General features: G+C 42.2%; 1 protein-coding gene and 1 long non-coding RNA gene across 3 annotated transcripts; both read right to left on the bottom strand.

Annotated features, from left to right (window-relative positions):
- Positions 1–899: 899 nt before the first annotated feature.
- On the bottom strand, positions 900–4,183 carry htr5ab (5-hydroxytryptamine (serotonin) receptor 5A, genome duplicate b). Of its 2 annotated transcripts, none has more exons than XM_085417794.1 (2): positions 3,412–4,183; positions 900–1,234 (listed from the first exon to the last, which is right to left on the bottom strand). In XM_085417794.1, the coding sequence occupies exons 1-2, from the start codon at positions 4,124–4,126 to the stop codon at positions 900–902; spliced, it is 1,050 nt and encodes a 349-aa protein (XP_085273920.1). In that variant the 5' UTR covers positions 4,127–4,183. The 2 variants fall into 2 exon arrangements, with proteins under 2 accessions (XP_085273920.1, XP_085273922.1); XM_085417796.1 differs by having other exon boundaries at positions 900–1,232; positions 3,419–4,183.
- Positions 4,184–16,749: 12,566 nt separating this feature from the next.
- Positions 16,750–17,129, bottom strand: LOC146662314 (uncharacterized). The gene is made up of 3 exons (XR_014913201.1): positions 17,082–17,129; positions 16,966–17,001; positions 16,750–16,887 (listed from the first exon to the last, which is right to left on the bottom strand). It is a non-coding gene; the product is annotated as an uncharacterized LOC146662314 (long non-coding RNA).
- Between the last annotated feature and the right edge of the window lie 4,425 nt (positions 17,130–21,554).

Raw genomic sequence — 21,554 nt, 5'->3', positions numbered from 1 at the left:
AAGTGCTGAGGGCACAAGTACTCGCCACAGTGTCCTCCTGAACAACAGGTGTCGGCCTTCAGAGAGAACCTCCACTGCAGTGCTGGTATAAGAGGAGATGTCAAAACCAGAAGCAAAGAAGCCTCCCTCTGTAAAATCTGTGAATCGCCAAGCTTCTGTACTTATATATCATTAAAATGCTGCTAAAAGATTGATTTGTGTCTTGACCCTGGCTGCGGCTCCTGGTTAGAAAAACCCAGAGGTACTCGAACAGCTGAAACAACACCAAAGGGTGAGCCAGCACTGATGATGACACTTTTGGCTCATGGTGCCATTCGTGGCTGTGAGAACTGTGTCTAAATGCGCTCTCATAGTGTTTGAATTCCTTAAACCTGCATCTTTCCTACTGGCCAGCAGCGAACAACTTCTCTGGTTGTGGCAAGTAGTCAGACTGTACAGCACTCCATGAGAACCCACCCACCCCCACCCAATGTACACTTGAGATACAGGCTCAGTAAACATTTGGCTACTGAGTTCTTGGTCTCTAATGCTATTTTTAAATCCTCTCCAAAGCAGCATGGTGTTCATTTTGAAAATTGTGGTCCCATTTATAGCAAAAATAGACAATAATGCTGGGTACGGTTTTGGGCACTGCTTGCATAGCGTCCTGGGGTTCAGGAGTCCCATCCAACACTTCTGCCACTTCTGGTTTCCAAAAACCATACTTGCAGTCACCAAAACACTGAACTCCCGGCTTCAAAACATTAGTCTACAGCCCATTATGGTGACTGTTATATACAGTGTTAGGCTACCGTCCACCTGATAGTGATGGAGTAGCCGACACAGATTCGTCATGAGAAGTAGGCTAACACTGTGGAGCAGATGCTGGTGTAGCGTGTCGGCCAAGCTTGCAGAACGGCTTATCGCTGCCTGGAAAAGAGGTTCCTCAGGGCATTGTTGTAGTTCTTATTAAATGCGGTGTATATAAGTGGGTTAAAGAAGGAGTTGGAGTAGCCCAGCCACAAGAAGATGCTCTTCCAGATAGGTGGGATGTCGCAGGAACACAGCGGGACGATGAGCTCGGTGATGAAGAAGGGGATCCAGCAGAGCACAAACACGCCAATCAGAATGCCTACCATCAGCGCAGCCTTCTTCTCCTTCTGCTCGCGCCACGTGTCCCCGTCTGTCTGGAAGGTCACGGTGGCGTGGCGCACAGTAAACACCATCTGGGGCTGCTGTGTCTCCTCCTTTACCTAGGAGACAGCCAATCAGGAAATAAATCACTTAACCCATCGAATTATTAATCAATCTGGGAAATCTGATTAGCTCTTAAATAAGCAAAGCAATGTCTTCTACAATGCAGGTCAGAGATAAGCAAATGTGGAAGTGAAAATGTTGAGGCTGCTCAGCAGAAGATGGATATTAGGCTGGTGGGGAAATGATGTGTGGATCAGCTGGTTGATCAACAAGCCAAAGCTTATTCTTTCATTCCACGCGCGCACACACACACACACACACACTGAGAATCTAAAGCCAGAGCTGTGTTTTAATCTGCAGTTTCCAGAAGCCCATTTTCTCCATTTTGCAAACACAAGCACAGCCAGGAAGAGAAATGTCAACATTTATCCTCTGACTTTCTCCTCTCTTACTGTCGCCTGGTGGATCTCAAGGCCGACGTTATTTCTTGTTAATCCGGTTAAGTTCAGGTCGCAGCATTTATAAAGACAAACTATCTGTCGAAATGTGTTGGAAGAAAAGCAGAAAGGACAACAGTCTACACTGTTGTGTCCTGTACAACATTTAAGCAAGAACCTGCACTCCGGTACAGGAACTTTTACTCTCTGGAGTAAATTTAGTTGAATCAATACAGGTCACTGTACAATATAACGGATGAGATAGACGAAGCAAATCCTTTTACAGCAGAGGCCAGGAGTTAAAAGCATATTGCCGCTGGCATGGGGGCTTATAATTTAAGAAATGGTTCAATATAATAGTAAAAGATGCAGCTGCTAAAATGGGCACTTATATAACTGCAAGTATGCCTTTATATACAGCAGGTGAATGAGTCTAAGATGTGTAAAAAGTTCACGTTTTTAAGCGTTTAATCCAATGATTAATCCTTAGGTAAGTTTAAGCGATTGCATGAGGTAAATATCAGCGTATTAGTTTAGAATCTGTTTCGTGAGTGCACAGGGACAAGAAGCTGGCTTACAGCTAATGTTTGTGCAGTTATTTTATGTTTGGGCTAAAATATAAAATGCTGTCAACACAGTTTGACAGTAAATTTTTACTGAAAGCTTGAACACAGTCCAAAAGACTGATGCATTAGGATTTGTGGAGTCATTCAAGCCATTTTCTTGAGGCTTTTGGCATTCTCAAGTTATCTGTGCAACTAGGTCAGGAATCTTACCTCAGTGAACTCTATTTCTGGTGCATTGTGTGTTTATGTATGTGTGTGAGTGGGTGTTTTTAATGGATCAGTGTAGGAAGTTTATTATCTTGGATGCTGATGCCACTTGCTCACATCATACATCGGTGCAGGCACACTGGAGGGCTCGGTGTATGCTTGGAAATGATTAGAGCAAACTTTGACGAAATACTGAGCGACATAAAACGTAACCAGTGGTGGATATGTCTGTGGAAAACAAAAATCACAAATTAAACATATTCCGCGTTGTATAATTGCTATAGCTGGATGAATGATTGTCTGTGTAATGAAACTTGACACGAATGTTCATCAAAGCAATAACAGATGTGGATAATTTACTGGGTGATCGGCCCTCCTTGACCAAGAGTTAATAATTTTGTCACGCTTGCATAACAAATGTGTATCTTGAGGAATTGGGAAAATTATGGACATTAAATAAATGAAATTAATAAATGAGATAAATAAAATCCCAACACTTTGCATTTTTTTGTTTTTGTTTTTACTTCTGTGGCTGCTTGCTAAAGCCTGAGAATCCCTGGATGCTAAATGACTTTATAAGTAGCCTTTCATAGTTTAGGGAAAAGGATTGTTTTTGTAAGACTGTAAAAGTAGCGTAATCTATCACTGATGTGTTGTAAACCCAAGTGAAAAGAAAACTTCCCTGATTAAATGTTTGCTTAATGGAGAGACCTTTTGTATCTGCTGATTATAATAACACCAAAGCCAGATGCATGTTTCATGAAAGATGCCGGAGGTAGTATTTATAGTTTTCTACCTTCTTCCTACGCACATTAACAGTCTGATGGTGATGAGCAGGATGGCTTTATGCTCACACACCGGATACTTATGTTTCCCTGATCACATCAGAGTAATTTATCAGCCAATATAAAAAATAACCGCACAGCAATCCATATTTGCAGGTCAGAGGCAATAGCTGGTTGATGAAGGAAAGGGAGAGCGGTGATACTGTAACCTACGTGAGGAGTTATTATATAAAATTAAAGTAATTACCTCAGCCATGGGTGTGATTGTGTTGGACTTGCGGGAGCCAATCCGAAATTTGGCAGCCTTGTAGATCTTCCAATAAACAAAGAGAACCACACAAAGAGGGAGGTAAAATGCCCCAAAGGTGGAGAAAATGGTGTAGGAAGGCTCCTGGCTCACCTGGCACTTCATTCCCTCTGAGTAAGTCTCTCCCCAGCCGAAGAGCGGTGACAAGGAGATGATAGAGGACAGTAGCCAAGTGAGCGCTATCATCACATTGGAGATCTTTTTGCGTGTCTTGAGTGTGTACTGCAGGTGCCTAGTGATGGACCAGTAGCGGTCCAGCGCAATGGCCGTCACGTTCCAGATGCTGGCTGTGCAGCAGAGCACGTCGAATGAGATCCACACCTGGCACAGGACGCGCCCCAGTTTCCACAGTCTGCCGTTCAGCTCGTGGACAAGGCTTAGGGGCATGACCAGAGCAGCCACCATCACATCTGAGATGGCCATCGAAGCCACCAGGTTGTGGGGCACTCGGTGAAACGTTCTCACCCTCAGGATGGTGACCAGCACCAGCAAGTTCCACACGAAGGTGGCCACCACCAGCATCGCCAGTAAAGTGAGAGTGAGAACGCTGAAGACAGAAAAGGGGCGGTAGATGTTTCCTCCGGAGTCATGGCTGTCCAAAGCTCCAGTGAAGTTGACTGTGAGCGTGCTGGTGTTAGGGTACGTCATGGTAGCTGCTCACAGCCCTGCAGCCAAAGACGATTCAGCGACAGCGTCTGCAGACAGGTCATGCATTCTGCAGCAGGGTGAGAGAAAAAGACACAGATTTAAACCTTAACGGTGCCCTACACACTAAAGGTTAAAGATGCAGTGCTCAAATAATTAGTAGCTTTTACTTCTGGGTTTGCACGAGTGTGCAAATGCACCAGTCTGCACCTATGTGTCATTGACCAGAGGTAGTTCAGTGATTTGTTCACAATAGTAAAAGGCACTTGAGCTCCTCATTTCAGTTGTCGAGCAACCTGCCTACAACTTTCAAGTGCAATTTCATCTGCTGTTAAAAAGGCTCAAAAGTACTCGGGGACATCTCTGGTTCAGGAAAAGGCCATAAATATTCAGTTTTATCATCCCACTGCTGTCCTTTGATTTCCATCAGAGTGAGGCCTGTTGCACAATGGACAGTTTTAAGTGAAGTCTTTGTTGCAGACTCATTTGGGAAGATCTCATTTTTAATTGAGAGATCCCACCGTTAAGCATTGCGGAGCTGTGTGCTTTCTGTTGTCGCAGGAAGGGGAATCTGTTTCACTTTGAACGAGACTGTGTGGTTGAGAGACCCTGCGCATTACCATACAACTGTCTCAGTTTCAAGCTCGGAATGAAAAGATTTGACATGCCAGCTCTATCAATAGATTCACAGGAGAGGCTCGGCGAGCTGCTCTACACAATTTTCAACAGTGCAGAAACAATGAATCCTAAAACACCAGCCACTTCAATTCTGACAGCTGGCTGTTTGTAAAGTATTGATCTGTACAGCTCGCAACTACTGTAAACACTCTGAAGAGACCAACACCCTCACCAGAGAAAAAGTTCGATAAATGGCCACATTACCAACAAACTTGAAAAATATACAAACGCATTTGCCTAACATTAAAAATCTTTACTGGTTTGTTTATCCACAGGACTCTGGTATGATAGCCAATACACATCTGACTCACAGGAGCCTCATTTTTAGCAGCATCTCTCGGGGCAATAATGATTTCATGCATCGTGTTTTGGGACACATATTCAGACAAACCTAATTTAGCAATGTTAATTTTAGTCATTAATCGTGAGTCCTTATTTATACATTCACAGTTTAAATTACTCTTCCTGCTTTAGCATATTCCTATGACTTATTCTGTCTTTCGGGAATCCTCCCAAGCTTTTTAAAAGCACAGATCACAGTTTCTGAGCTTGACCCAGTGTACCGGAGCCATTTAAAGCAGATTTGTACCTGTGATGTGGAATATTGAATAAAAGCATTCATTTTGCATGGCTCTCCTTCTAGCTCGGGGTTTTTTTTTTTGTTTTTTTTTTTTACAAGGTCTTGAAGCAAAGTGTCGATAATGACCACAACTAATGCACATCATACTGCTGAAATAATTGGCTGTAACTGAGGTTTTTTTTTTTATTAATTTCTTTTTAATTACAGAATTTAATGAGTAGGATGAAAGTTTTCTGGCTGTTTGGCTGCATTACTTTTGGCTATATTATGAAACAATCAATATGATAAATAAGCTAAAGTTTGCCCAAATTCTACCTTTTTTTCCCTGTAGTACAACCAACCAAGAAGGGCAACTAAAATAAACTCTGTGAAATGCTTCATTCATGCTTCTACACCCAAGGGACCGTGTCAGATTGAGTTACCTTTTATCAATCACTGGGCTTTATGAGTAAGGCCCGATGGGTAATAACAACACCGGCCACGTCTCTATCAGTTTCTATACATAAGTGACATGTGACACCGTCTCTTAGCATCACAATCCATCCCCTCTAATCAAAGGTTCCACCTCAAGCACACCAATGGGCTCTGTGCTCTCTCTTCTCCCCGCTGCTATTAACAAGCCTAATAGCCATGAAATTGGACAACTGTTATGAAAGGAAGAGGCAATCAAAACATGCGGCATTTGGCAAAGCAATGCTGCAGTTTCTCCAGGGACATCACAGGCCAGGTGTCTCAAAAGACGGCTGTCACTCACTCAAAGTCTGAGGCACATGGCAGAAAGAATAAAAAAGACAACAAATTGTATGTGTAAGCATATGGGAGAAGAGCGAAGAGTGAGACACTGGCAGAAAAGTCTAAGATGGCAAAATCAAAGCATGAGAGCTGATTAGATCTCGTTTTTAATGTTATTCCACACAGCTGTGTTGGGAAAATGTCAGTTCAGGTCAGATGTTGTCTTAATACTTGTGCCAGCTGGTTCACTGAGCATATTCGCTTGCCATCCTTTTGGGGATTTTACTTGAGAAAAGATCTGTCTGAGAAGATCTGTACACAGCGTACTTTGTGGTAGGAGGACCAAAGAGAAATGATATTTATAACCGTGACGAATTTTCATGATTCTGACAGACCTGCGAAAGATAATGCAGTTCAAATGAACAAATCTATCTGCATTTGAAATCTGTTTCTGAACTTCAGACTCTTTTGAAGGATAACCACACTGCAGCCAATACTGCAGCAATCAAGAAGCCATTCCTTTATTTGATTGGGGGCAGCAAAAATAGGAGAATGCCTTTTATACGTTTGCTATGATTGCTTTTTATTGTTGCACTTATTTCTGACCTCCTGCTGTAAAAGGGAAAGAGTTTTGCTTTCCCTTTATTTATGCTGCTTCTGATTATATGTGTTTTTTTTTATACTACTGGAATCAGCTTGCAATTTTAAACAATATATTCCCTGGATTACTCCAGAAACAGAGTTGGGTAAGAAAGGAATTTGTTTTGTTATTTTCATTTTCATCTTTGTGTCCAAAAGCACTTCCACAGCCTTTTGATTAAATCTGCAAGAGTGTGGATGACATACTCGTTGTGTTAAGCTCGCCACTCTGAAACTGTTGTATATTCATTTGTTATACAATTTTCCCCATGGGGAATCTCGGAGCTGACATTTGGAGGTGTATGGAGGGGAGCTATGTAGATGTGTCCTCTGACTTGAGTGATAATAAAAGCGCAAGGCAGCATAAAGCAAACCTCTAAATCTCTTGTGCGTTCAGCACCTCTACCATGATTTCATACCAGTCTAATCTCTCTTTCTCTGTGGGTCTCCTGTTTTCCAAATCCTCGGATCACATGATCTTTACAACTCTTTATGTGGTTCTGTGAAATTTACGGCAATTTGACAAAAACAATCAAACTTTACCATTTTAATAGTCAGAAATCTCATCTCAGTGGAGATCACTTGTCCCGTGAGGTTTCCTATCTGCGCTCGTCTCTGCTTGCAGACGGTAATCAAGCCAAAGACACTTGTTACACACCACCTCACAAAACGCGTCCCCACTTTTGAACTCCAGTGTAAAAAGAAATTATAGCCCCGTTGCTTGTTAGAAAATAAGAAAGGGGAAAAAAAAACACTGGGCGGCCAATGATTCGTATCAATTCATTGTTAACTCACCCCGTTGCCAGATACGCGTCCAGCACAAGACCAGCTCTGCTCGCTCTCCATCGTATTTCACTTTGCTGCTCTGTCAGAGGAGTGATTGAACCGCCTCGCTCAGTGCGGATGACAGCAGAAGCACACCTCGCACTGAGGATACAGAGGCGCTGGAATGAACCACACTGGTGGTCTGGAGGGGGAACTGAGTGCACTCAAATGATAAGCACTGGCTTTCCGGGCGTGCGAGAGACGTGCGCGCGCGTGGTGCGCGAGGAGACGACGTCTCGGGCCCGTCAGAGTTTTCATCCTGCTCAGAAAACATTCCCTCTCGCTAATTAGTCTTACTCTGCAGGGATCAGATGTGGCTTGAGGAGACACGGCTCATGCTGCTTTATGATGGATGATATTCGTGCCACCACCACTCCCGTGGCATTTCCTCTAACCCACACCATCTTGATTAATCCATATTTCGCGGAATGTAATTCAGATCCAATTTGTGCGCAGGATCGCGGCTGTGTACAACTTGTAATCGAGTTTCTCTCGACTGGGCTTTGTGGAATACCCACTGGGAAACTTAATTTGTCCCGCGAAAATGGCCTGAGAAAATGATTAATTTAATTAAATCATCACAGTCAGCACCAGAACACTGCGAGGCTGTTTAGCCGGCCATCTGTCACTTAAGAGTCTATTGGTGATGCTTCCATTCGGATACAAAACAGCTTTTCTTCTTAATGGTGATTGCCTGCGAAAAAATAATAGAGCTGTAGGTGGACAGAGAAAGGTGCTCCCGTCAGATTTTATAATGTCAGGCTGTGAATGAGACTGACATCAAGCTATCGAGAAATACATTAGAAGTCGTCTGAGCAATGCCTTAGCTATAAAAAGACCAGCAGTCCCTACAGTGACTGATAATAGGTGTACCCATATAAAAATTGTGGTTTCAGCACCATGGTCAGCAACATCACCCCCACATTTATTTATTTATTTATTTATTTATTTATTTATTTATAGAAAACAATATAGCATCATAAATAAATCCAGTTTGTTTCAGCACAAGATTCAGCATCTTACAGGTAACACTTACCTCCTCCTAATCCTTGGGATTAGCTTGAAAATGCTCGAGCAGAGTAAGTGTGGTCTATCACTAACCCTGAAATATGCAGCTGTTTACAGCCAGAGGGACTCTTGGAGTTTTTTTTAAATTTATTTATTTGAAATCACACCATCTTCTGCTCAAGGAAAACATTTATGTGACTCTACTACGTCCCTGCCTCCTATCCAATCACCCCATCCTCCCCTCCCTCTCCTTCCTCCTTAACAGCCCCTTACAGGTGAGGCAGAAAATCAAATCAGCTTAGCGGTGGCTTCCGCAGTCACTGCTGAATAACCTGTTTTGCAAAATTGTATCTTGCTAATTATAGAGCTACGAATGCATTAATGCAGCCCACTTAAAGTGACACTGCAATGTGCTCCTCATTAGAACAGATGATATACTTGCACTTCCAGCTGTTTAGTTTCAAGCTGATGAAAATACACTGCAGTTAATAAAAACAGAGCGCCGGATGGGTCTCACATCATGCAGTGTAATCTGTTCTTCAGTTATTTTCATAACTGAACTGTGCTTTTGAGCGTGTCACTGGATGAACTACTGCATCCTGTTCTGAGCTGCTGTGATTCACCTTAAATGTAAACATCAAACTTCCTCCGCTCTCTGTTCCCTCTTATCTGAGGCAAAGGGTCCCCTTTTTTTTCTCTTTATTCTCCAGGCACTGTCCTGCAAATCACATCTCTGACCTTGTTACGCCAGACTGCACCCATCCCCATAAATAGCCAGTCATCAATTATTCCCATTACTACAAGAATTTTATGCTCCCAGTAACTATAACTTTAGGTTGTGGAAAACGGCCAGGGAGAAATTACGATATGGCCTTGGGACAGAGGCTTTGCTGTTAAATCACAGGCTGTGCCTGCGTGTCTGGTTTGCAGTTATTGTGCAGTGAATGATGGAATGGTATATACAGAATAGACATACAGATAGACATAGAATTTCATTTTAGAGCAACTTCCCTTTGCTATATGATCCTACAGAGTCACATGTGGGTCATTTATGTCAATGAATTATATATAATAAAAGTGGAACTGCTCAACTGAAGCAGTGAAATGATTTATTGAGCCTTTCAGAGGGTCATAAATGTAATATAGGAGTCCACGTCCCCAACCATCATATTAATAGCTATTCATTGGCTACTCAGTACTTTCGCATAATTTAACATGCTATAGAAAGGCGAATGTGCAGAATGTCCTTGCCTTTTGCACTGGGGGGGTTCAGCACACTTCCATAGGTGACACTAAATGATGTGACGGGCTAAATATACTGGTGAATGTAAAATACTAAACTTACACACCTGTACACTGTCAAGATTCAGTGCCAGCTCTCCTTGAAAGTTAAAGCTAAAGGTCTGCACTGTAACACCCACACCTAATTAAAGCATCTGTATGTCAGTAGCTGGCGAAGCAGGACTGGGTTCAGACAGGCAAGGTGTTCAGCTACGATGTGCTGAGGCGAGCAGCAAGGACCACTAGATGAAGGAAAGGAAGAAGTGATTCAATACATCAAGAAGATGAAGAAGTGGCGGTTCTCTTTCGACAGGCTGTTGGCACAGCACACAGGGAGCAGAAATTGCTGCTCGTGAACAATGGTCCCAGCTTGTACTAAAAATACAGCCACGGTAAAACGAAAGTGCACGCTCCTCCTCTCAGGTTTTACATACCCAGATATGATAAAAAATAATAATAATAAAATCTGTAGGTGAGTACAACTTGGCAACACATGCCATATTACATAGTGCTGTTGTTTATTTAACAAAATCCAAGCCAAAATTCAGAAGGAGCCCAAACCATCACCCCTCCACCACTGTGCTTTGCAGTTGGTATGAGGTGTTTGTGCTAATGTGCTGTGTTTAGTTTTTGCCACATGTGGTGAGCAAATATCTCCAGTTTGGTTGCATCCAGCAAGGTTAGCGGTTTGTTCCAGATTTGCTGCCACAGTCTTTTTAGGGAGAAGACACTTTATCCTGGCAGCTCTTTTAAACAAGTCATACTTCTTCAGTCTTTTTTCTAATTGTGATGTCATGAATTTTAACATATCAGCTGAGGTCTGTAGAGCCTGAGATGTAGCTCCTGGGTTTTGTTGACCAAGGTGCATCTCTTTTGCATTATGACAGCTGTGATAGACTCCGGCACCCCCGCAACTCTGAAATGGATAAGCAGAAGGAAATGGATGCGTGTCATAATACAGTCTGACCTTGTGATGAATTTGCTGGGATGTCCACTCCTGGGAAGATTGACAACTGTCTTGAATGGTTTCTACTTGTGAATAACCTTTCTGACTCTAGAAAGATGGACTTCAAATTGTTTGGGCATGGCATTGTAACCCTTCCTAGATTGATGAGCAGCATCAGTTGCTTCTTTAAGATCATAGCTGATGTCTTTCTTCCATGGCATCCATCCATCTTAATTTTTCTGAAAGCAGTAAGGGTGCACTTTGTTTTTCCACACACTGCATTTTGACTTAATTTGTGCTAAATAAATAATGACATGCTGTAACATTTAAAAGGTCGTATTTTTACACAGTTGTAGCCTAAAGCTGTTTGAATTTTGCGACATGTTTAACTGAGAAAAAGATTTGTCATTATTAAAAAGCTACCCTCTAAAAATAGGTGTAGATGTAAGAGTGGATGCTTGCAGGTCTCCCTGCTTTGGCCCTGTGACTGACACGTTCGGGTTTATCCCACTTATTTCCTTATTACAGCCAAAATAGGTTGCAATCTTCTTCGAGTCTTCATTCATCTTCATCATGATTAGTGTGCGCTGATCATTGTAGTGACTTCATTTCTTGATTTGTTTGGATCTTTGTGTTTTCTGTCTAATCTTGGATGTAAAGTGTTTATTTAGAACCTTCTGTCTGCATCAGTGCAATTTTATTCTGTCTTTGTTTTATAATAGCTTGTTGTCATTAAGGCCCCGAAAGGAATGGCTGTGATATATCATCTACAGCTATAAGCCATTGATTTCAGACAATCACATTTTATTTTATTTTATTTTTTAGATTTTGGTTGTTATGGTTGTTTACATATCTTTGCATCTAGCATTGAATTTTAAGTTGTTATCGACACACTACCTTTTTTATTCCATCTATATGATCTTCTACGAAATATTTGGTGGCTTGTTAGGCGTTGCACATACCGTGGTGGACCGAGGTGTCCTTATTGTACAGCAATCATCATGATAAATTACTCTGACTGTAGAGCTAGACTAGAAATCCTGTAACACACTCCTATGTTATGAGAATTTCAAGCTGCTGCAAATGACAGAATGAGGCTTTTCTTTTCTACAAATGCAATTTTAAGGGTAATATGATATAAGAGGAATGTTCATATTTATACATTATGACTCCATGCAAGCTAACCATGTAAATCTGACCCCTTTATGCTTTCACAGCTTGTTTCCAAGGGAATAAATATGCACTAAACTGTTGTTTCCCCTCGTTGTTGCTACTAATATATTTCACTTTATATTTAGATCTTACAAAAGGCAGTAAAGAGATTTAGTATATGTCAGTCAGGAAAGGAGTTTTCAAGCGCCACAATGCAGATGATCTTCCGCCTTATTCACACATTTAGAGAGATGACACATGGAGTGCAGCGCATTTCAAAACACAATGAGTCAGTGCGAGAACTGTGCATCCTCGGTCACTTAACTCCTCGAGTAAACGGCATTATAGCTATCTGTCAAAAAACGAACACACATCTCTTCTCTCCAAAAGCAAACACAGTTTCTCATTCATAGCCTTCAGCTGAGAAACCAATTGTTCCAGCACAGTTTATCCTCGTTGTGAATAAGACTTCTAATTCAAGTGGTTAAATGCCAGTTTGAGTGAAGCATTTTCAAAGCATCTCCACTTCACAATTGGATTATTCCGCAAGACGATCTCTCCTGCGTTTATCTTATTAAAGTCCTATCTGTAATCCAGCATGGAGGTTTTCCCCTGAACGATCCTGACACGATTGGATGCTAACCAGACTTTGGTCACCAAAGATCTTAAATAATTCCAACCTTTTGACTAATTGAAAGGGAAGCTTTCACATAAAGCAACGAGGCTAATTTGATAATTGTAATTTAACTATTCTTCCGCCAAAAAAAATATATAATTAAAGCAGTTAATGAACTATTTAAGTCTTTTTAACTGGAAATTGTCTAATTTGAGATTTAATGCCTCAAGTGATCCCCTGACTCATCTTTTAGGTGAATAGCCCGAGGTCTTGCCCTAAAAAAATAAGGAAATTAATAAAGCACTCAAGGTCATGTGCCACGAAAGCATGAGAGAAGCCATCCATACTGCTCCCAGGGACCATCCAAGGTAAAACAGGCTGAAGCTTCATATTATTTTAAAATCACATTAGCATTTTTGAACAGAAGCTTGGGAAGCGCCGTGGTTTGGACTTCCACCAGCTCATCTGATATTGTTTTGCTGCAGCCAGGAAATTCATTAAACATATTCTTTGAGGAGGCATCCTTGCACTGCTTAGCAGCTGAGGCACATGCATGCAGTTTGCTGTCAGGGCATAATTATTTCCCTTCATTTTATATATCTGACACATTGGCTGCTTCACTCGAATCCCCCCGTCACCCTGCTTGGTAAAAAAAATAAATAGTGGGAGGAAGAACTAAAGCCTGCTGCCCTCCAACAACACACACACTCTGATACACACCCCAACCCTGCCCAGTGCATCACATGTCATCACAGACATCAGCCAGTGTGTCTGGAGCACTTGTGTAACAGTATGAAGGACCCTTTAAGCTGTAATTTGCTGCAATCAGAGACCCTGGACCTTTGGGGTACAGTGAGTCATATACTTGAAATTGATCCCTCGCTTCTGTTGCCAGACACCATACAGCGAGGGTATACTGTCCTATTTTTTGCCTCCATCTGTAAGCTCCTTGCCTTGCCTTGTCGGTAGGCTTAATATGTAGTCACCAATGACACATCTAATTTAGAAAGATGAGCCGGTCTTCTTTCCCAGCATTTCTTACGGCCTTTAGTACAGGTCTCGATCCCGCGAGCGTGTAATTTTCACCCTACATTAATCTTACAGAAATTTAAATTAAATTATGCACCACACTGACACAGCTCGGAGCCCTATTTCAAAACAGCATCCACTGAGCCCATGAAAATCGCTATTTACCATAATTCTCCCAGCTCTAGGAATATTTCCCTCGACATTAAAATTCATTTAAAACAATAGTGACTGTGGCAGAAATCCATTTCACTTGTAGATTAAACGGCCGCTTCAACACAATCAGAGAAATTTGCTGTATTTGGTTGGACAAACAAAATTTACGTTGAGGAAAGGTTCCTGCTAAATCAGGAACAAATCCTGTGTTGGTGAAACGAAATGAAACGGAAAAGAGTGAACGTTCACACAAACGCTTTACCTGAACGGGCTCCAACGGAAATGTGTGTCCTTGGTGGCAGATAGGGCTGTTGAGATGCTATCACTTGAATACTAGATGCTTTTGCAAATATGGCGCTGTAACTAATTGTCTTCTGCGTAACATGAATAAAAATGGGCTACTGGCTGTTAGATTGCTCATGTACCTTATTCTCTGCTAGATTCTCATTTCCTGCTATTTTTAGTGTCTCCTGACTTGGGTTTACCATTTGCACTGAAACAGTTACTTGGATTTATTTTATCTTTGTTTCTTTCAGTTTGAAAGAAACCTATTCCAGCAGATGGTGCCTGGTTCTTCCTGTTAAAAGGGAGTTTTTCCTTCCCACTTTCGCCAAGTGCTTGCTTTGAGGGCATCTAACTGTTGGAGTTTTGTATGTTTTCTCTCTATTATTGTACAGTCTTTATCTTATAATATTAAGCGACTTGAGGCAACTGTTGTTATGATTTGGCACTATATAAATAAAGCCGTGCTGAACTGAATTCAACTGAATTGGTTTCTGCTTTGATGATGATGATGACCAGAATGCTCAGTTTCACAAACCAGCGGCTGACATCACAGTGGCTACATCCATATTTTATACAACATATCAGCATGTAATTTTCTGCATTTGTTTTTCTACATATTTCTCTGTAAGATATTTAAAAGAGTTGCCTATAGTAGAGAATGGTTGAAGGGATGTAAAGAATGGGGGTTTTTTGGGTTTTTTGGGGGGGGTTTTTTTTCGTTTTTTTCTCGTACTACCACTTTAAAAGAGCCTGCTTAGATCTTTAGAGATCAGGGGCCCGTTCTTCGTACCTCGCTAAGTAGGTTAGCCGGATTAGATTGTTGACGATTTCGCGTGATCCTGGATCAGTCGGTTCCCCGAAGCTCATCCGGGACTTGCTGTCATAGCAACAGAGCCGTAAGCGTAAACCTGCTCGGGAGCAGGTTTACTTTATGTAAACAGGATTAGATCGCGGCCACGCAGGTATGTCCGCGTCATCATACGAAAGCAACAGCGACATTCCGCCACCGTTTCACCACAAATAAATAACATCAATGTAACTAAAGATAATGCAGCACTTGATCCTTTTATTGATTCCACACAGATACATACAGGTCAGTCCCTAAAAAAAGGGAAATGTATGAGTAATCACGCTATGGCATGTAGGTGATCACGCCAGATGCAACACACATTCCACAGTAGAGGAATAGCAAATTACGTCGTGTAATCAAGATGACAGACCACGGCTATAAAAGCGAAGGTGGAAGTGGGAAGTTTGTCGCAGCCATGTCCTGTCCGTTTCTACGCGAGCCACCCATTGCGGAAGGTGCAAGAGTGATAAGGAGAGTGTTCAGAATCCAACGTATATTGCGGGATAGACAGGATCCTTTAGCACAGCGCGACAGTGTGCTCATAGAGAGATACCGATTTTCCCGTGAGGGTATCATCTACCTAACCAACTTGCTGGATCCCCATGTTAAGAGTACCACCCACCGTAGTCGGGCATTAACAACTGCACAAACTGTGTGCATTGCCTTGCGCTACTTTGCGGGTGGCACGTTCCTGTACACTTGTGGAGACGCAGAGAACGTTGGGAAAAGTGCCGTCTGCCGGGCCATTCGCAAAGTGTACCTGGCACTCAAGCATTTCCTGGGTGTGTTTGTGGTTTTTCCAAGCCACTTAAGACCACAGGTCGTCAAACAGGGCTTTTTCGCCATTGCAGGTACAGTAAATTGGATAGTGAATGTGATGCAATCATGACCTATGTCGGTAACTGTAGCTCCAACGTCCGCAGGCTTCCCGAATGTGATTGGCACCATAGACTGCACACACATTGCGATCAAGGCCCCCCCAGGCCCCACTGAAGGGGACTTTGTCAACCGAAAGGGGGGCCACAGTATAAATGTGCAGGTGAGCAATACTAACACTCCAGATGGCAATATACGATGGGAGGAGTGTGGTCACACATAATGGAATCCCACAGATGGTGTGTGACTCGATGTGCCATATCACAAATGTGGAAGCAAAATGGCCCGGATCAGTGCATGACTCACGGATCTTCAGAGAGTCAGGGTTATGCACATCATTTGAGCGTGGTAAGTAAAAGAGGCTTATGTTGATGCTACATACTCATGTCGGGCCTAACATAACAGCATTTCTTCATTACACAGGGGCCTACGATGGGATCCTCCTCGGAGATAGAGGTTATGCATGCAGGCAGTACTTCATGACACCGTTCCCTGACCCCAACCCTGGGCCACAAACCCGCTACAATGCAGCCCTAGCCAGGACAAGGGCACGCATTGAAATGACCTTTGGGCAACTGAAGGAACGATTCCAGTGTCTAAAACGCCTGAGGGTTGCACCTGACAGGGCATGTGACATTATTGTTGCATGTGCCGTACTGCACAACATTGCCACCATCAGAAGAGAGAGGACCCCCGTGGTGGAGGTGCAGCCTGATGATGACCTCCAGCCAGTGCACCTGGACCAACCTAGTGGCAGAGCTGCACGGGACAGGATTGTGCAACACAATTTCGCATAATAAAAACATGACATGACACATTTTCTATTGACGTTTATTTGAGCATCGTTGTCTGTCCCACCACACACAGGCCAGTCATCAGTTGCCTGGGAAAACAGAGCATGTATACTGCGTCACGCAGGGTCAGCAATAGTGCTCCGTATGAACATGTATTCCTACTTACTCTGGAGTTCCTTTTGAAGCACCTCGATTTCCAATTGTAGTTTATGCCTCATTAGGGCTTGTAGTTCGATCTCACCTAGGAGCTTTTGTTTCTTCAGCTCAGTATACTCCATTTTTTGCTGGAGACTTCTCTTGTAGAGCAGACGTATGTCACCCTGTGTCAATTGTGGTGACAACATTTAACGGGGAATACATGTCATATAGGCAGTATAATTGATCACAACACTGCCCACCTCTGCATCAGCAGGCCTCTCTGCCGGCCTCTTGGCCTGCAAATCATACTGCAGTCAGACACACATGGCAGTACACAAGTAGATGGTATTTCAGGCCACTTCATGCATGTACTCACAGGGTCTTCCGCCACACCACAGCCATCTGACAGGGTTGCGTCACTGTCCTGTGCAATGGTAACACAATGGTGTTACTAAGGGGTGTGGCAGAGGTGGGACCAAGTCATTGTTTTGCAAGTCTCAAGTAAGTCTCAAGTCTTTATCCTCAAGTCTCAAGTCAAGTCTCAAGTAATGTCAGGCAAGTCAGAGTCGAGTCTCAAGTCACTGGTGTAAAAGTCCGAGTCAAGTCACAAGTCTGAAATTTTGAATTTCAAGTCCTTTCGAGTCATTAAAAAAAACGAAAAAAATAATGTTGCAGTTATGCTAAATGTAAATATTAGACCATGTAATTTTTAAATCTGTGTTTTTCTCAACACATGACAAAATAGTGAACTTAGAAAATATACACAAATTGTGAAATTGCACCTCTTTAGAATGCAGCTCAATTAAACTTAGCTCCAAGAATAATTTTCACCGACAGTTCTGAGATAAGCTGCATGTTATTCTTGGATGCGGTTGTAGGACCGGCTTTAAAATCGCATGACAAAAATATCACACACATTTAAAAAAAAAACTGCATCACCAACGTAGCCTGGAAAACATTTGCTAGTTAGATGAAGTCAGCTATCTCATATTTATATGCATATTTATAAGCATACGGTTCTTGGAGTGAGTGCATACACTCATGAAGTTTAGTAACTTCAGGTCACTGTAAAAAGCCCAGGTACAGTTTACCGCCGGATGGGTACAGGACCTTGAAACGCACCGTGTAGAACGAAAGACCATCGTACGTATCATATAAGTTTACCAGTCTCACAAATCGTCGTCATAAATACAGATTCGTTAACCGTTTATTAATATAACCTTTGAGCTCAACGGTAATTAATTAGTAGTGGAAATAATTTCTGGTACCCATCACAGAAATGTAGCAGTGACAATAATATTGTATGCTGTAATCGTACTGGACAATTAGTGATACAAAACAACTGTTTTATCCTGTGAATAAAAGTATATGTTTTTGTCAATGTGCCATAATAACAGAAGCGAAACACAATATTGTGTCAGGACAATTCACTATTTATGCACAATAAATAAAGGAGCGACAATTTCTGTTCAGCGCCAGACTTGCTTGTAACCTATATCACTAATTATGTTATGAAAATGACGTATTAACTACAACAGCAGACTGACCTTTGTGGAAATGCTTGGAGCAGACTAACCTGTGAGCTGGAGTGTTCTGGGACGTTATATTTGATCTTTGAATGGCTGCAATCCAGGCCATCCGTCGCCTGTTTGTCACTTCGGAAACATGGCTCGAACAATTTCTCTTAAACGTCGTAATCCGATAACAACCGATCTCTTTACCCGTCGGCTTCCCGTGGCTGTCATGCGACCAGCTATTGCAGTTAATAATACAACAGCTTCTTGACATTTTTGTGTTTCTTTTTATCTCTGTGTAACTGATTTTAATTGAAAGCCTGCGTGCGCTAGTACTTCTTGCCACGAGTTCCCAGAATCCTTTGCGGTTCTACCCGTGAATGACGTCACATTTTCAATCTCTATATAATATGCGTGTTAAATTTTATATTTGGGGTAAAATATCAAGTCTTTTCAAGTAAACCGGTTCAAGTCCAATTCAAGTCCCAAGTCATTGGTGTAAAAGTCCAAGTCAAGTCACAAGTCTTAGAACATTTTTTCAAGTCAAGTCTAAAGTCATAAAATTAATGACTCGAGTCTGACTCGAGTCCAAGTCATGTGACTCGAGTCCACACCTCTGGGGTGTGGTACAGCCTATAGGTCTGTACAATTGGGTGGGGACAGATATATGTATATCTCCCAACTTACTGTGCATGTTCCAGTCACCCCTTCCATGGGAACAGCTAAAAGTGATGGTGTGTCATGTAACACTACACACAGAGAAAACCCACAGTGCCAATGAATGAATGTCACAGTTCGAATAGCATTTTCATTTAGGCAACAACCACATATTTGACATTGTGCACATGGAATCATGAGCCCATTCACCAGTTATGTAGGTGCTGCTGCTACTGCACCCCGGCTTCTGGTCTCCGGAAGAGCTGCCCCCAGGGATGCCCTCAACAATGGGTCTGGTGGCATTCAACCTTAGGGCCAGCTCCTCTGCTGGGGTGTGACGAGGGGGTGCAGGACCACCACCTGTCTTTTGTTGCTCTGCCCTTTTCTTGGTTGCTGTTATACACAAACACAGGGATTGTTTCAGGGGTGTCTTTTCAAGTGACTGACAGCAATATGAGTGTTGGATATTACCATTCTGTAGTATGTTCTTGTATTTCACTCTTACTTGTTCCCATGTTCTGGTGGGTCCGGTTGTGGCTCTAATGTGTAAGAGGATATCATGTGGTATGATTTGATATGATAAAATATGATATGGTATGGTGCCATGTAATATGTTGCATTACTTACGCGTTTAATTTGTCAGCAACTTTCTGCCAGCCCTCTCTCCTTGCTTTTGCAGCCTTCGCACTGTTACCTTGCGTTTTAATTTCACTCTGGTACTCCTGAAATCCCTCAATCAGGAGTTCTTGCTCCGCTGCGGTGAAGTACTGTGCGCGCTCCTTCGACATTTTCGCCGACCAATCAGAGGCTTGCCGATCACTGTTTCTGCTATCGATGCGTAGCCCCTTTTACGGCACCCAGTGATCGCGCATTACTTCATCCAGCTGTAGTAATCGTCAACAGCAGGTGTGTTCGGGGAACCGGATTAGCGAGCTCACGGTTAGCGCGATGATTTGATCTTGGATGTGTCATTTGATCTTGGATGTAGTAAGCGACGTACGAAGAACGGGCCCCTGGAGACAATAAGCATCCTTTTATGTTCTAAGTGCTTCATATGACAAATATGAAAAGGGAGCCAAGAAAGAGCTGACAATTTTTGCGTCGCCCCGTTCCTCAGCTGCACAGAGCTTTTCAGGGAGAAGTCAAGCCTGCAATCTTTTAACATTAGAAACCTTGCAAAGAGATAGACCCCTCTCATTCAGGGTCTTGCTGGGTCAATGTCATTAAATGGAACTTCATGTACAAACAAAAAGCATTTCTGTGGAATAAAGCCTGAATCTTGAATACTCTGTTTGCGCACAGTGCAGTGTGAGTCTTTTTGTGCAGTTTGTGTTTATGAAAAAGAGACCATTTGTGTAGTAGGAATCACATTATTAGATTATTGTGTTCCCCACTGTTTTCTGCTGGCTAACTGAGGAAAGGCCTTGAAGGTTTTTTGTAATAAATTCTAATGTTGTAATCTGTTGTGCACAAGCCACTCAAGATAAATAACTAAGCTAGTCAGTTTGTTTTTTTTTAAATCAGTAGGCTTGCAGTGAAGTGAGATGCATAGCAGTAGTTTGACATATTACCAAAGAGATGGACTATATTTAAGTGCTATTAACCTAGGGAGAAGTTGATTGGACTAGACCAGTGATGACACAAACAGTTTGACAGTGTGGGAAAGTGGAAGTGATAAGCTTAGATTAAGCTGACAGCACCTGGGAGCGGACAAATGTGAGGCCATAGATCTATCTATCTGAACTTGCGCATGAGCTTCATTAGTTTACTTGTTACTGGACACTTTATTAGCCACAGCTTCCGACTACCCAGCTGGACTAGTTGGACCCATCTCCCTTGGCTTAATTCTACAACATGCAGATTCAATAAGGTGTTTGAAACATTCCTTAGAGATTTTGATCCATATTAACACTCACCAGACCAGGCAATACTTTTACATTGTCCACTCTCTTCTATTGTAGAATTTGATGAGCTCTTGTGATTTGCACCCTTAGTTTATTGCTCTTAGCTGACAGAAGGGGTTTTCTGCCGCTGATGTGATTAAGGTTCAACGTGTTATGTATTCAAAGATGCTCTTTTGCATACCTTTGTTGTAACAAGGAGTTAACAAGTTCCTGTTTCCTTCCCATCAACTTAAAGCAGTGTGGCCATTTTTCACATTTTTCACAACGCACAAACAGCAAATGGAGATTTTCTCTTTTTCAGATAATTTTCTAAATTGTAGAAGTGGTTGCATGGGAAAAATCACAGTAAATCAGCAGTAATACAAGATCTTTTAGCATTAAGAACCATGCCAAGTTCAAAGCCACTCAAATCACCTCTGTTCCTTACTTTTTTTTTTTTTTTTTTGGCCTGTCCCGTTTGGCTCTTTTGCCATCAGAATTGTTGTCTAAAGGCAAAGAAAGATGCCCAACGGATTTACTTTACCAAATTGACCATCCCAGCCTTGCCATAATGGTCCATTTGATTCACCTTTTATTGTTTATTTAATTTTCACTTACTGAACATGGGACAGACTTGACTGGGGGAAAGAAGGGGAGAAAGAAAGAGGGAAAGAGAAACAGCTGAGAAGAGGGACGGGGGAGAAGGGCAAAAAACAAAAACCAACAGAATGAGCAGAAAAAGAAAAAAAAGAAGAAAAAAGAAAAAAAAAGCATATATCAATCACCTGGGTCACC

Source organism: Rhamphochromis longiceps, linkage group LG9 (assembly GCF_057381845.1).
Source record: "Rhamphochromis longiceps isolate RC_006_pf linkage group LG9, R_longiceps_female_GT1.1, whole genome shotgun sequence".
In the NCBI taxonomy this organism is placed as follows: domain Eukaryota; kingdom Metazoa; phylum Chordata; class Actinopteri; order Cichliformes; family Cichlidae; genus Rhamphochromis; species Rhamphochromis longiceps.
Note: the sequence above shows the minus strand (reverse complement) of the source record. Positions and strands in the feature narration are given on the sequence as shown.

What these genes read in the sequence shown, in the direction of transcription:
- htr5ab (XM_085417794.1), bottom strand. Translation starts at nt 4,126, where the DNA reads ATGACGTACCCTAACACCAGCACGCTCACAGTCAACTTCACTGGAGCT. An exon ending in ACCCATGGCTGAGGTAATTA is followed by an intron (nt 1,235 to 3,411) that starts CTTTAATTTTAT and finishes TGGCTGTCTCCT; the next exon opens with AGGTAAAGGAGGAGACACAG.